The sequence below is a fragment of the Lepidochelys kempii genome, chromosome 7 (genome assembly GCF_965140285.1).
Source record: "Lepidochelys kempii isolate rLepKem1 chromosome 7, rLepKem1.hap1, whole genome shotgun sequence".
In the NCBI taxonomy this organism is placed as follows: Eukaryota; Metazoa; Chordata; order Testudines; family Cheloniidae; genus Lepidochelys; species Lepidochelys kempii.
In genome coordinates this window covers 125,986,702-126,003,023 of record NC_136386.1, presented here as the reverse complement: position 1 = coordinate 126,003,023, position 16,322 = coordinate 125,986,702, and the positions used below count along the sequence as shown (strand labels likewise).

General features: G+C 53.6%; 1 protein-coding gene across 3 annotated transcripts in view; it reads left to right on the top strand.

The window, feature by feature from the left end:
- The window catches only part of ENTPD1 (ectonucleoside triphosphate diphosphohydrolase 1), a 77,542-nt gene that overhangs the window by 53,798 nt on the left and 7,422 nt on the right, over positions 1 to 16,322 (top strand). For all 3 annotated transcript variants that reach the window (XM_073354698.1, XM_073354696.1, XM_073354697.1), the window contains exons 4-9: positions 8,930 to 9,080; positions 11,439 to 11,598; positions 12,355 to 12,585; positions 13,212 to 13,478; positions 15,365 to 15,484; positions 15,993 to 16,130. In XM_073354698.1, coding sequence (XP_073210799.1) covers positions 8,930 to 9,080; positions 11,439 to 11,598; positions 12,355 to 12,585; positions 13,212 to 13,478; positions 15,365 to 15,484; positions 15,993 to 16,130 — 1,067 coding nt within the window. The remainder of the gene's footprint in view (positions 1 to 8,929; positions 9,081 to 11,438; positions 11,599 to 12,354; positions 12,586 to 13,211; positions 13,479 to 15,364; positions 15,485 to 15,992; positions 16,131 to 16,322) is intronic.

Here is a 16,322-nt window from a genome sequence, read left to right as displayed (position 1 = left end):
CTGTCGAGTCCAGTGTTGGTGGACTCCCCGATTTGGGAGGATTTGGAGGAAGAGCTCGACCTCTCCTCCATGCTGGATAACTACGAGGCAGCACGGGACCTCATTGCCATGACGGCGCAGTCCCTGGCCCAGCAGGTGCGGGCTCCGGCACCACAAGCTTAGCCACCGTCAGTGGCACCAACAACGGCACCAGCTGCAACGTCTATCCCGGTGCTGCACATGGCTCCAGCCCATGATTTTACAGCGCTGCTCACCATCACCCCGGTACCATTCCCCGGCACCATCCAGCTCCGCTCCCCCGTGGTCGGGCACAGACTACTCGTCCGAGTCAGGCACTGAGTCTTCTGTCTCTAGACGCAGCCAGTACCGCTCCTGGCACTGGTCTCGGCACCGCAGACCGGTGGACTCATTGGCACCGGTGGTCACCTGGCCGCCCCAGTGGCAGGGCCCAGTACAATGGCCCTTTTGGACTCCTTGGGCCTACCACCAGGCTCAGAGTCAGGGCTCCAGGCCAGCATCGGTGACATCTGCTCCCTGTTCCCCACCCCCCAACAAAGTTGCTGGCTCGCCACACCCCCCAGGTCTCCTTAGGACCCCACACGAGACAGGGACTCTGGGCTGTCTCATTCAGTGCAGTGCTTGAACCAGCACCCATCAGTTATATTGGAGACACCTCCAGTCAGGGGTGCTCTGAGGTACCTGACCCAGCCACCAAAGAGCCAGAAGGGCAGGAAGACCCTGTCCCATGAGCCTCCTCCTCGCCGGACGAGACAGGCACCACCACCACCCTTCCGGCGATGGACACCAGGGGACACCAGGACCCTCTTAGAAGGGTGGCCCTAAACCTGAATCTCCAGGCAGAGGAGGTCACGGAGGAGTCGGACCCAATGGTTGACATCCTTGCTCTGGAGGGTCCATCTAGGGTGGCCTTGCCCCTAATAAGAACGAACCAGAACACCACTAAGGTGCTCTGGCAGACTCCGGCCTCTATACCACCCACCACTAAAGGGGTGGAGAGACACTATTTTGTGCTGCAGAATGGGTACGAACACCTTTTCACCCACCCCCAACCAGGGACTCTGGTGGTCAATGTGGCAAATCATAAGGAGTGGCAAGGGCATCCAAGTCCTTCGCCTAAGTCATGAGACTCTAAGAAGCTGGACCTTTTCGGCTAAACGGTCTATTCAACTTGGGGGCTTCAGCTTCGAGTGGCCAACCAGCAAGCGGTACTCAGCTGCTGGGCTTTCAACTCTTGGAGCTCATTGGCAAAGTTTCAGGAGTTGCTCCTGGCTGACTCGCGCAAGGAGTTTAATGCGCTCCTCAAGGAGGGCAAGGTGGTCTTGAGAACCTCCCTCCAGGCTGCGTTAGATGTGGCGGACTCAGCAGCTCAGACTATGGCCACCGCCATTACAATGAGGCGCAGTGCGTGGCTGCAGGTGTCGGGCATACCACCTGAGGTCCAGAACACGATTCAGGACCTCCCCTTTGACTGTGCAGGCCTGTTCACCCAAAATATGGACTCTCGCCTGCACAGTCTTAAGGACTCGTGGTCGACTTCGAAGTCTTTGGGGATGCACACCCCTGCACCTCAAAGAGCCTTTTAAGCCTCAGCCCCCGTCCCGCTTCTACTCTGGGCCTCCTAGGTGAGACTCATCCAGGAGATGGGGCAGAAATAACAGGAGGCGCCCACCACAGTCCTTCTCAGGCCAAGGCCAGGGTTCGGCCAAACATCTCCCGGGCCCGAAGCCAAACCTTTGAAGATGCACCCAAGGATGGAGCATCAGTATTGAACTTGGATCGTTACCCCCACCTTTGTGAATCGACCCTCCTGCTTCCACCGTGCTTGGTTCCAGATCACGTCATATCGCTGGGTCCTCAGCACGGTAGGGGTGGGATATTCTATCCAATTCTGTTCCCTCCCATCCTCCTTCCCTGTCCCTCTTCAGGGATCCTTCTCACAAACAGTTCCTTTTTCAGGAGGTGCAATCACTCCTTGCTTTAGAGGCAATAGAGAGGTTCCTCAGGAGTTCAGGGGCAAGGGGTTCTACTCCTCTATTTCCTCATCCCCAAGGCCAAGGGTGGGCTCCGGCCTATCCTAGATCTGCGAGACCTCAACACATCCGTAAGGAAAGTGAAGTTTCACATGATCTCTCTGACCGGCGTCATTCCTTCCCTGGATCCAGGGGACTGGTACGCCGCCCTCGACTTGAAAGATGCATACTTCCATATATCCATTATCCCGGCCCACAGACATTTTCTTCGCTTCATGGTCAGCGGCCAGCACTACCAGTTCAGGGTGCTCCCATTTCGGCTCTCAGCAGCCCCCCGGGTATTCACCAAGTGTATGGCGGTCGTGGCAGCCTTCCTCCGTAAACATCAGGTGCAAGTGTTCCCGTACCCGGACGACTGGCTCATCAAGGCCAAGTCGCAAGCACAGGCTGCAGAGCATGTGTCTCTGGCCTGGGCCACATTCCGCAGTCTGGGCCTCGTACTGAATGTGCCCAAATCCACACTAGCCCTGATGCAGAGAATAGAATTCATAGGGGCTCTCTTGGACTCCACGCAAGCCAGGGCTTCCAAGCACTCATGATCATTATCAAAAACCTTCTCCGATTCCCCACAACCACGGCCAGAAATTTCATGAAACTGTTGGGACATATGGCAGCCTGCACACATGTGGTCCAGCACACCAGGTTATGCCTTCGGCCCCTCCAGGCATGGTTGTCGCGGGTGCACAGCCCAGGCAGGGACCCACTAGACACGATAGTGACCCTCCCCCCTCGCATTCTCGAGTCTCTCCACTGGTGTCTGCAGCCACGAGCGGTCTGTGCGGGAGTACCCTTTGCCAAACCCCAACCGACGCTATCCCTAGTCACGGACGCCTCGGCACTCGGTTGGGGAGTGCACCTGGGCAACACCAGAACCCAAGGCCTATGGTCCCACGCAGAACTATCGCTGCATATCAATGTAAGGGAGTTGAGGGTGGTTCGTCTGGCATGCCAAGCGTTCCAGGCCTGCCTGCAGGGCACATGTATGTCAGTGCTGATAGATAACACTGCAGCGATGTTCTAGATAAACAAACAGGATGGTGCTCGCTCCTCTCCCCTGTGTCAGGAAGACCCTCAAGCTGTGGGATTTTTGCATCGCCCACTCAATACACCTACAGGCGTTGCACCTTCCAGGAGTGCAAAACGAGCTAGCCGATTGCCTCAGCCGCTCGTTTCATGGTCATGAATGGTCCCTTCGGCTGGACATTGCGCACTTGATTTTCCAGAGGTGGGGCTCTCCCCACATAGACCTGTTCGCGACGCAGAGCAACAGGAAGTGCCAGCCGTTCTGCTCTTTCCTGAACCACCTGCGCCCAGGTTCCATCGCAGATGCCTTTCACCTTTCATGGACAAGTCACCTGCTGTACGCGTTCCCGCCCTTCCCTCTCATACACAGAGTCCGCCTCAAGACTTGCCAGGACGAGGCTTCCTTGATCCTCGTAGCGCCAGCGTGGCCCCGCCGGCACTGGTTCATCATGCTGTTGAACCTCTCCTCTCAGTGGACAGACCAGTTGCGCTTCCTGTGTGCCCGACCCTCATCACACAGGACCACGGCCATCTGCAACACCCCAACCTGGAGTCCCTCCACCTTATGGCATGGAAACTCCATGGCAGAACCCGCTTGAGCGTCACTGTTTGGACCCAGTGAGGGAGGTCCTGCTGGCAAGTAGGAAATCCTCCACTCATGCCACATACTTGGCAAAGTGGAAGCATTACAAGAAGTGGAAGGTTGGACATATGACCAGGGAAGAGTATAAAAATATTGCTCGGGCATGTAGGAATGATATCAGGAGGGCCAAATCGCACCTGGAGCTGCAGCTAGCCAGAGATGTCAAGAGTAACAAGAAGGGTTTCTTCAGGTATGTTGGCAACAAGAAGAAAGCCAAGGAAAGTGTGGGCCCCTTACTGAAGGAGGGAGGCAACCTAGTGACAGAGGATGTGGAAAAAGCTAATGTACTCAATGCTTTTTTTGCCTCTGTTTTCACTAACAAGGTCAGCTCCCAGACTGCTGCGCTGGGCATCACAAAATGGGGAAGAGATGGCCAGCCCTCGGTGGAGATAGAGGTGGTTAGGTACTATTTAGAAAAGCTGGACGTGCACAAGTCCATGGGGCCGGACGAGTTGCATCCGAGAGTGCTGAAGGAATTGGCGGCTGTGATTGCAGAGCCATTGGCCATTATCTTTGAAAACTCGTGGCGAACCGGGGAAGTCCCGGATGACTGGAAAAAGGCAAATGTAGTGCCAATCTTTAAAAAAGGGAAGAAGGAGGATCCTGGGAACTACAGGCCAGTCAGCCTCACCTCAGTCCCTGGAAAAATCATGGAGCAGGTCCTCAAAGAATCAATCCTGAAGCACTTGCATGAGAGGAAAGTGATCAGGAACAGCCAGCATGGATTCACCAAGGGAAGGTCATGCCTGACTAATCTAATCGCCTTTTATGATGAGATTACTGGTTCTGTGGATGAAGGGAAAGCAGTGGATGTATTGTTTCTTGACTTTAGCAAAGCTTTTGACACGGTCTCCCATAGTATTCTTGTCAGCAAGTTAAGGAAGTATGGGCTGGATGAATGGACTATAAGGTGGGTAGAAAGCTGGCTAGATTGTCGGGCTCAACGGGTAGTGATCAATGGCTCCATGTCTAGTTGGCAGCCGGTATCAAGTGGAGTGCCCCAAGGGTCGGTCCTGGGGCCGGTTTTATTCAATATCTTCATAAATGATCTGGAGGATGGTGTGGATTGCACTCTCAGCAAATTTGCGGATGATACTAAACTGGGAGGAGTGGTAGATACGCTGGAGGGGAGGGATAGGATACAGAAGGACCTAGACCAATTGGAAGATTGGGCCAAAAGGAATCTGATGAGGTTCAATAAGGATAAGTGCAGGGTCCTGCACTTAGGACGGAAGAACCCAATGCACAGCTACAGACTAGGGACCGAATGGCTAGGCAGCAGGTCTGCGGAAAAGGACCTAGGGGTGACAGTGGACGAGAAGCTGGATATGAGTCAGCAGTGTGCCCTTGTTGCCAAGAAGGCCAATGGCATTTTGGGATGTATAAGTAGGGGCATAGCGAGCAGATCGAGGGACGTGATCGTTCCCCTCTATTCGACATTGGTGAGGCCTCATCTGGAGTACTGTGTCCAGTTTTGGGCCCCACACTTCAAGAAGGATGTGGATAAATTGGAGAGAGTCCAGCGAAGGGCAACAAAAATGATTAGGGGACTGGAACACATGAGTTATGAGGAGAGGCTGAGGGAGCTGGGATTGTTTAGCCTGCAGAAGAGAAGAATGAGGGGGGATTTGATAGCTGCTTTCAACTACCTGAAAGGGGGTTCCAAAGAGGATGGCTCTAGACTGTTCTCAATGGTAGCAGATGACAGAACGAGGAGTAATGGTCTCAAGTTGCAGTGGGGGAGGTTTAGATTGGATATTAGGAAAAACTTTTTCACTAAGAGGGTGGTGAAACACTGGAATGCGTTACCTAGGGAGGTGGTAGAATCTCCTTCCTTAGAGGTTTTTAAGGTCAGGCTTGACAAAGCCCTGGCTGGGATGATTTAACTGGGAATTGGTCCTGCTTCGAGCAAGGGGTTGGACTAGATGACCTTCTGGGGTCCCTTCCAACCCTGATATTCTATGATTCTATGATTCTATGAGGGGGCTCCCGATCTCGTCCCAGCACACTTCATCATGGATCACATCCTGTATCAGGACGTGCTACGACCTGGCTAAAATTCCAGACCCTCCACTTACGGCACACTCCACGAGAGCGCAGGCGTCGTCTGCAGAATTCCTGGCACAGGTCCCTATCCAGGACATATGCAAGGCAGCAACATGGTCTTCCATCCACACCTTCATGTCACACTACTCAAGAGGCAAGGAACAATGCAGCCTTTGGCAGGCAATCCTGCCTTCAGCAACTAGATGAACTCTGACCCCTCCCGCAAGGAAACTGCTTGGAAGTCACCTATTGGAATGCACATAAGCAATCACTCAAAGAAGAAAAAATCGTTACCTACCTCTCATAACTGTTGTTCTTCGAGATGTGTCGCTCATGTCCATTCAAAATCCCACCCGCCTCCCCCCTGTCGAAGTATGCCGGCAAGAAGGAACTGAGCAGGCGGCGGGTCGGCAGGGGACTATATACACCTCCATAAAGGCGCCACGCCAGGGGTCTCCAGAGCTGACCTGACAGGTACCGCTAGGGGAAAAACCTTCCAGCAATCGTGCATGCGGCACACGCACACACCTATTGGAATGCCCATGAGCAACACATCTCGAAAAACAACTGTTACGAGAGGTAAGTAACCATTTTTTCTCGGAGCGGACGGACTCCAAGCTGCACAGCCTGGAGGACTCCCGGGCGACCATGAAGTTGCTGGGTATGCACGTCCCTGCTACCCAGCATAAAAACTTCAAATCACAGCTTCAACAGCAATGCTCCTACCCTCCTCGACCCAGACAAGTCTTCTATAGATGGAGGGGTAGGAATGGTAGGTGCAGACTGTCACACCCCACATCGGGTCAGGGCCAGGGCCTGACCAAACCTTCCTCGGGCTCTAAGCAGGCCTCTTGAAGGGACGCCCAAGGACGCCACACCTGCTCTTGTTTTATGAATCATCTATCCCATTTCTACCGTGCTTGGTCCCAAATAACATCGGACCGCTGGGTCCTTCGCACAGTAGAGATGAGATATTCTCTCCAATTCTGCTCCTCCCCTCCCTGCCACCCACCTTCCCCATCCCTCTTCAGGGACCCCTCTCACAAGCAACTCCTTACCCAGGAGGTACAATTGGGGCAGTGGAGGAGGTTCCTCGGGAGCTAAGGGGGAGGGGATTCTACTCCTGTAATTTCGTAATCCCCAAGGCAAAGGGCGGTCTCAGACCTATTTTAGACCTTCAAGGACTCAACCAGTGCATGGTGAAGTTGAAGTTCTGCATGGTCTCCCTGAGCACGATCATCCTGTCCCTGGATCCGAGAGACTGGTATGCTACCCTTGACATGAAAGACGCGTACTTTCATATAGCTATTCGGCCTGTGCCCAGATGGTGCCTATGGTTTGTGGTCAACCACAAACATTATCAGTTCATGGTCCTCCCATTCGGTCTATCAATGGCTCCCCGAGTGTTCACCAAGTGTATGTCAGTCTTAGCAACCTTCCTCCTCAGGAGGCAGGTGCAGGTATATCCCTACCTCGATGACTGGTTAATACGGGGCACTCCAGGGAGCAGTAGAGCCTCAAGTCCGATTAGTCAGATTCACTTTCAAGAGACTGGGACTCCTCCCTAACGTGAGCAAGTCGAGCTTATCACCGACCCAAAGAATAGAATTCGTCGGGGCCATGCTGGACTCGGTACAGGCAAGGGCCCTGCTGCCAGAGACCCGGCTCCAAGCCATAACAGACATTATTCAGAACCTCAGGCAGTACCAGACTACTACAGCAAGGGGATGCCTGAGTCTCCTCCGCCACTTGGCAGCCTGCACTTACGTGGTGCGACATGCCAGACTGAGGCTCAGACCCCTACAAGCTTGGCTCGCATTCGTCTACCACCCAGGGCACAAGAGCCTGGATTCAGCGGTCACCGTGCCAGTGCAAACACTTGAGTCCCTCCAGTGGTGGCTCGACCCTCGGTCAGCTTGCGAGGGAGTCCGCACATGCTACGAGCTGGCTAAAGTCCCAGCCCCAGCTGTTACGGCACACTCCACAAGGGCACAAGCCTCGTCAGCGACTTTCCTGGCCCAGAGCCCCATTCAGAAGATCTGCAGAGCGGCAACCTGGTCATCAGTGCATACTTTTACCACTCACCAGCATTCCAGAGATGATGTGGCATTCGGCAGAGCGGTGCTCCTGTCAGCAATTCCTGAACTCTGACCCCACCTCCGGCGGAGAGCTTGGGAGTCACCTGATCGGAATGGACATGAACAAGCACTCGAAGAATTAAAAATGGTTACTCACCTTCTCGGAACTGTTGTTCTTTGAGATGTGTTGATCACGTCCATTCCAATACTCACCCTTCTTCCGGAGTAGCTGGCAAGAAGGAACTGAAGGGGGGTCGGGTTGGCAGGGTCATATATTGAGCTCCCTGAAGGTGCCACTCCCGGGGGCTCCACAGCCGACCCAATGGGAGCTGCTAAGGGAAAACTTTCCTACGACCGTGTACACGGCGCGTGCACACCTGACCAGAATGGACGTGAACAACATGTCTCGAAGGACAACAGTTACGAGAAGGTGAGTAACTGTTTTTTTCCATGTGCCCAGGAAGAATCCAACAACAGAAAATTGGTTTGTTGCTCATAGTTCCCAGCTTCTTTCCAACCAACACTCTACCCAAAAGTGCGCGCTCCTGCTATCTCTCACTCAGCTTTTTCTCAGGGTCACACTATAAGTGCTTCTTTGGCTGTCTCTGGGACTTCCTTGGGGCCTACTCTGTGGTGTTTCTCCTGCCTCTCTCTCTCACCCCCCACCCTCCCTCCAACAGTACCCAGCCCTCTGTGTTTGCATTCAGTCCCCAGTCAAACCCCTCAGCCCATATAGCTCAGATTCCTAACCAGCCTTTGCAAACAGCCTGTGTTTTGGGTGTTGGCTCCTGCTGTTTCAGATGTGTCTATTCCATAAAGGAGTTTAGGTGCTTTTTACATTTGTTCTGAGTGACAGGCAGCTGCTTCAGCCACCAGCTTCCATGAAGTTTCACCCACCCCCAGCATAAGGATGTGAAACACTTGATAGAGGAGAAATTCTTAGCAGTCTATTAGACAAGCTTTAAGGCTGGGTTTAATAAGAGGGTTGCTATTGATGTCTCTGCAGTAGAGGTTAGGAGTAATATGCAGGGTTCGCTATGGGCTGTAGGGCATGAAATGGAATGTCTTATTCTTCCCCTTCTCCCCAGGTCTGGGGATCTCGGGTTACTCCCAGGACACAGAGAAAGCTGGCCTCTCCCTCCAGCAATGCATGAAAAGAGCTCAGGAAGTGGTTCCAGAACAGCAGCACGGAGAGACCCCTGTCTACCTTGGGGCTACAGCTGGAATGCGACTGCTCAGGTACTGCAGACATGTAACCTTCACCTTCTCTAAGGCCTGGTCTACACTACACAGCTAGATGTAATGTCAGTGTGTACACACTACAGCCTTGCTCCTGCCAATGATAGTGCCCTACTACACCAACATAATGACTCCACCTCCATGAGAGGCATATGGCTTACCTCAGTGTAGTTAGGGTGACATAGTGTCTGTGTAAACACTCCGACTGTTGGCTGTCTTGTCAATTTCACAGCAGGTACCCTCAGGGACAGGAAATACCAAGGGCTGATTTCATAACTGGTGCCCCTCAATAGACTGGCATGGGACCGCACTCGCCCCACACTACACAGCTTGTGTCCTGTTCAGTCCCTCTTCTTCCCATCCACGGCAATGGCTCAGCCACATGTGAGCCCATCCTGCGTGTAGAACAGAACCTTCTGACCAGGGGACCATTGGGAATGAGTGTTCCTGTGTCTGAGTCACCAAGGGATATCCAGGATTCCTCAATCAGCCCTTGCTATCTCTGCCTCACACAATGTGCCTCTCTCTTCTCCTCACCTCAGATTCCCCCTGCTCTCCCCACCCAGGCTTCTCCCTCTATTTAGCTCTCTTCCGGCTTCCTCCCTTCACCACTCTGCTCTGACCCCTTTCCCTGCCCTGACTTTCTTTCCCCATACAGTGCCCATGCACTGTACTGGCCCCATTACAGGGATGCTCAGACGGTGGTAGTATCATCCCAAACTGGCCCATATGAGTGGATGTCTGGACATCTCTTGTATCCTAGTGAAACAGAGGCATATCCCCATCCCTACTTCCAGCTCCTTGGCTGGTCAGGTTACTCCCAGATGAGTATTGCCTACAGAGACTCCATGAAGATGGACTGTGGCATGCTGTTTCTTTTCTAGCAGCGATACAAGGGCTTATGAGGGGAATCCCGGGGTGTGATATCTAAGACTGCGATTCTTTCATGGAGGTCGTGGAAGTCACGGATTCCGTGACTTTCCACGACCTCTGTGACTTCCACAGCGGCTGATGTGGCTGACTCCAGGGCCTCATTGGCCTCTGCTGGAGCAACCCGGGGCCAGCTGCTCCGGCGGTACCTGGGGCCAGCCGCACCGGACACTGCTCGGGAGGCCCCGGGCAGCTGGCTCGGGAACCACGCAAGCAGTAGCTGGTCCCGGGCGCTGCACTGGGGCCAGCCGCACCGGACACTGCTCGGGAGGCCCCGGGCAGCTGGCTCGGGAACCACGCAAGCAGTAGCTGGTCCCGGGGGCTGCACTGGGGCCAGCCGCACCGGACACTGCTCGGGAGGCCCCAGGCAGCTGGCTCGGGAACCGTGCAAGCAGCAGCTGGTCCCGGGGGCTGCACTGGGGCTAGCCGCACCGCACACTGCTCGGGAGGCCCCGGGCAGCTGGCTCGGGAACCGTGCAAGCAGCAGCTGGTACCAGGGGCTGCAGTGGGGCCAGCCGCACCGCACACTGCTCGGGAGGCCCCGGGCAGCTGGATCGGGTACCGCGCAAGCAGTAGCTGGTCCTGGGGGCTGCAGTGGGGCCAGCCGCACCGCACACTGCTCGGGAGGCAGCTGGCTCGGGTACCGCGCTAGCAGCAGCTGGTCCTGGGGACTGCCCAAGCAGCGCTCCCACGGACTGCACCAGGGCCAGCCGCACCGGACACTGCTCAGGAGGCTCCGAGTAGCTGGCTCTGAGGACCGCCGGAACAGCAGCTGATGTGGCTGGCTCTGGGGACTGTCCGAGCAGCGGTCCTGGGGGTACCCTGGGGACCACCCAAATAGCAGTGGTCCCAGATCAGCTGGAGCAGTGGCTTGGGGTGCCTGGAAGCTGCCCAGAGAGCAGTGCCCGGGAGCAGCGACTGGGGAGCAGTCAACCCCCAGCACTGGAGCAGCCTCCCCACCCCCCAGCAGGGGCCCCCGAGAGCAGTGGGGCCCAGAAGTAGAGATTTAGTCACGGGTATTTTTGGTAAAAGTCATGGGCAGGTCACAGGCTGTGAATTTTTATTTATTGTCCATGACCTGTCCAGAAATACCCGTGACTAAAATACATGTGCCTAAATGTTAGCCTTAGTGATGTCCTCTAATGGGTGTGCTCAGTGGTGCGTGCCTGTGGGGATTCCTGCTCTGCTTCAGGAAGTGACTGCTGTTGTCGGTGGCAACTGAGAGAGCATCAGAAACAGCGGTGGACAAGCTGGGATGGTGAGATAGTAAGGAATGATGTCACTGAGAACATCTAGTGTGTTAGATCCAGATTGCACTCCTGTCTTACCAAAAGTATCACAAGTGTGTCTTGGGGGGTACAGTAAAACCAACAGGCTGCTGAGAACTTCTAGACCGGAGTCACTCAGTCCTTTCCTCTATACATCCAGCTTGCAGAACAGAAGTATAGCTGACAGAGTCCTCTCTGCAGTGGAGAAGACGCTGCACTCATCCCCCTTCAACTTCCAGGGTGCCAGAGTCATCAGTGGTCAGGAAGAAGGAGCCTATGGCTGGATCACCATTAATTACCTGTTGGGCAACTTCAGGCAGGTAACGTGTCCAATAGCTGGGGCAGGTGTAGTAGTCCAGAAATGTGGGGGGTGGGACATTGTAAACCATACTTGGCAAGAGGGCTTCCACCAGCACTGGCTTCTTTTACAACCCCTTTTACCAGGGGTCAGAAAGTGACCACACACAGTTCTTCAGCAATCCAGCTTCCAAGGGCTTGTTAGGAAACTAAATGCATCAGCTCTCACATGTCATGATGTGCTCCACACCATTGGTACAAGCACAATTTGTCAGTGCATTGGAACAGAAAGCTTCTAGAATTCCTCCTGCAGTTTCAGCTAGACAAGGTATCCTCCTTAATTTCCCGTCCTAAATCACTGCTGTGTTCTTTTAAACAGTTACTGTGTTCCACCCCAGAGTGGGAGCATTTCAGTGGCTGGCAGAATGATTCCTCTGTATTGTTGGTAAAGTGTTTGGGGTTCCGTGGCATACACGGCACTAGAGAGAGGTGTCATTTTTTTTTTACTATCTCTCATAGGGATCGTTCAGTTGCAGATTGCGTGTTCTAACCCTCCTATGGACACTTGCTGTACATCATCTCCTCTCTCTGTTGACCCCTCATTTTGCCCCTCTACCCTGTTCTCCACACACCCTGTGCCCTACTCCACGTCCCATGCCTCCCTTCTGCCTTGTGCTACCTCCTCTCTCTCTCTCTCTCCTCCCAACCTTTCCCCTTATTCCTGTTTCCCTCACCCCCAGGCCAGGAGCCTTGTCTCATTGTCCCTGTTTTCTTTTAAGCCTGGCTGGCTGAACTTTCTGCCTCACCTGAGATCCAGCAGGGGGACATCAGGGGCCCTGGACCTTGGCGGAGCCTCCACCCAGATCACCTTTGTACCAGACCAAGAGCCAATTGAATCTCAAGAGAACTCACTGCACTTTCGTCTCTATGGCAAGAACTACAACGTGTATACACACAGCTTCCTGTGCTATGGGAAGGACCAGGCTCTGCGCCTGAAGCTGGCCAGTGACCTACAGGCAAGTGTGAGAGCTCCAGGGCCAGTTCCTGTGGGGCTGAGAGTTTCTGGACCCTTCTCACCTTTGGCATGTTGCTTTTTGCACACACCACTGTGGTTCAGCCCGGTGTGGCTGGAACCTGAGCCTCACAACAGTGGATTTCAGTGGGAAAGTCTCATTATTCCTGACTTACAGCCAGGAACAAAGGCCAGAGGTTTCAAACGTGGCCACCAATTTGGGGTGCCTCAGTTCTTGGGTACCCAGCTTGGAGATATCAGGGGTCTGGTTTTGGGGGTGCTGAGCACCCACAGCTCTGACTGAAGGCAGCAGGAGCTGTGGGTGCTCAGCACCTCTGGAAATCAGGCCCAAAGCATCTCAAATTCCCACTCATTTTGAGTGCCTGACTTTGGAAATATGGCTGCAAATGACTTGCCTGCAGCCACACAGGAGGCCTGTGATGGAGCACGACACAGAAAGCAGGACTCCTGAGCACAGAGGATGAGTTTGTGGTTGGCATGAGAATCCTGGTGTGTTATATCTGTCCCCAGTCCCAGGGAAGCTTTCTTAGGTCAGTACATCCTGTTGCTGTTTTCATGGTCCTGTTCTCTGGAACTGAGTGCCAATGGCCTGGTTTTTTTTACCTGCAGAGCACGCGGAATGGCAGCCTCCTGGATCCCTGCTTTCACCCAGGATATTTGAGGATTATGAATATAAGTGACCTCTACATGAACCCCTGTATAGCTAATGGTGAGCAGCAGCTTCCATTCACACAGCTTCACCTTCAGGGGAATGGGGATTACCAAAGGTGCCGAATGACCATCCAGAAGATCTTCAACACTAGCCATTGCCCTTACTCCAGCTGCTCCTTCAATGGGATTTTTCTGCCTCCATTACAAGGGGAGTTTGGGGTGAGTCTGGACGCCCAGCAGCGTGCTCTAACCCAGAGCAGACATGAAGAGACTGCTTAGGGTATGTTTCTGGGGGGCTGGAGGGAAGACTGTGAGGCACTTTGGGGGGGGGCGGCGGCGGCGCGGGCTCTTTATAGTGTGGACTGAGCCTGTAAATGCCACCAGAGAACTCATCCGACCTAGTTATAACAAATTTGGTTTGAGTTGTGTCCACACAGCAGACTTTTGTACATCACAGCCATATGTCCAAAAGTTTGTGTCCCCCGACCTCCCACACGGCCTGTGTTTGTGTCCGTGCATTCTGGAGAGAGAAAGTGCCCAGAGGTCAGATACCCAGAGTGGCACTGGTAGCTTGCGGGGCAGTGAACTCTGAGATGATCTACACAGCAAAATAACGCCACAAGACCTGGTGACAGGAGGCCAGCCTGGACCTCTGCCAGGGCCAATGCACTCTTAGCTGCCATGATCACTAACCAGTCTGAGCTGTGTTGTGCGTGGGACATAGACCCCTTCTGCCATGTCCCTTCTAACCTGACTCAGTTCTCTTTCTCTCCCACCCCCAGCTCTTCATCCCATTCCTATTCTCCTTAACTACTCAGTCCAGTCTCCACTTCTCAGACGTCTCATCCCCATCCCACTCTTCTTGCCCTCCAGAGTCCCAGTCTCCCCCCTCCACCATCAGTCCCTGTCTCTTTGCCCAGCCAATCCCAGTCCCCACGCCCCAGCTTCTCGTCCGATCTGTCTTTCCCACCACCCCACACAGTCTCCCAGTCTCAGTTGTCTTGCCCAACAATCCCGGCCTCCACACCCTCCCAGACAGTTCTCACTACCAGTTTCCTTGCCCAGGCAGTCGCATTCTCCACTCCCCTGCTCTCTACTAGTCTCCCTCCCTCCCCTGGTTCCCAGTCCTGGTCTCTCCCCAGCTCCCATTCCCAGTTTCTCTCTCTTTCCCCTCTCCAGTCCCAGTTCCCCAGGCTCCCTGTCACAATCTATGCCTTTCCCCTCCCACAAGTCTGGCTCTTGTCTTCTCTGCTTTTAAATCGTGGTTTCCTCCTCCATGCTGCCTGGGCACCATTAGGAGAGTAATTGAGAGCAGAGAAGAGACAGGCTTCTTGCTCTCAGTGCCCACCTTGGGCTGGCCCACAGCAGCCAGGAACTGTAATTGCAGGAAAAGTCTGGCTTCACCCCTGTAGCCCTGATTTGAACATACTCAGTTGTTCTGTGGGGATGGTGCATGCACAGTCTGACACATGGAGGAACTGTGAGGGGAGGAAACATGCTCAGTGTGCACAGAATCTTTGGAAATTTTAGCTGCTAATTGCTATTGCTTCTCAAGGAAACAGTTACCAGAGTTTTTTAACATCAGAAAACACTCTATTTTTCCCGAAATTAATTCTTAGAAACAGCTGAAACATTTTGCCTGAAACTTCAAAAAACAAAACAAACACCCTCCCCCGCAACACAGTAGCTTGAGGTAGAAACTCAGTGTGGGACTCTCAAGTTTGACAAAGTTATAAGCAACTGAAAAGAGGCTCTTATAATGGGAAATGTCATGCAAACATAACAATAGGCAGTGCTACCAACCTCACCTATAATAGGAGGCAGTGATCCTTTGCTCCACCCCCATGAGAGTGTGAATACTTGGCACCTATAATCCTGACCCAGCCAGCTGCAAAACCCTCTCCCCAGACACCCAGATGTGCAGCCCATGGGCATGTTCATGGAGCCCTATGCAAGCTGGAATGCGCCCGTGTGCTGGGATTTCTGTTTACACAAACACTTTGGATTCAAAGAGGGAGCCCCTTGCTCTGGAGTTTCATTGCTTGGATTTGGACTCTGCTTTCCATACTAAGGCTAAGCAGTTTTAAAATTTTCTCCCCTTCCAGGCATTTTCTGCTTTCTACTTTGTGATGAACTTTTTAAACCTGACGACAGAGAAGAACCCAGTCCCCCTGGACAAAGTGACAAGCACCGTGGAAAGATTCTGCTCCAGACCTTGGCACGAGGTAAGAGAGTGACCGGCTGCAGCAGCATGAGGCTCTTGCTCTGCGATAGCACCCAGGAGTCAGGGATGAGCCCTGGTGGTGATGGCTGTGTGTGGGAGCCAGGCAGCAGGTGTACTTCCCCCTCACAAACCGTTTCTAGGGAACGTCTAGACTTGCCATTGTGCGGAATCCTCCCTATGCCAATTTACAGCACACGTACCTTCTCCTGCACTCTGGCGCTGCTTGCTGTGGTGTCTGGAGGAGTCCTTTCCTGCTCCGCTTTTGGCTAAGTGACATCTCTACTGGTGAGAAGCTGTTAGGAGAGGCCCACACATACATAAATACTTCCCACCATTCATCCAGTGCTAGGGGAGAACTTCTGAAACATCTGGCGCTGCTAGAATCTAGATTAATGCTAACGATGGAGTGGGCAGATGCTACCAGCACCTGGAGAGAGGTCTGTGGTGCAAGCCAGGCCTGTGGTAACCATGTGGAGCAGTAAGCAAGTGACGTCTTTGTCTTGCTCCAGGTAAAGGCAGAATTTCCCAAGATAAAAGAGAAGTACCTGAGTGAATATTGTTTCTCCGGGACCTACATCCTCTCCCTCCTGGAGAATGGCTATGGATTCACTACAGAGAAATGGCAAAGCATCCAGTTCCTTGGAAAGGTAACTTCACATGTGCAGAGAGTTTCTAGATAGGGAGGGCTATGCATGTGACACCCACACCCTATATACCACCCCCTCTCTGTTGGGCTACAACACTTGTGACACCACCTCCACCCTGCCCCCTCCCACACACATAGACACCTTGCCCCATACCACCGCCCCTAGAAGAGACCTGACCCTCTGAGTCTCTCT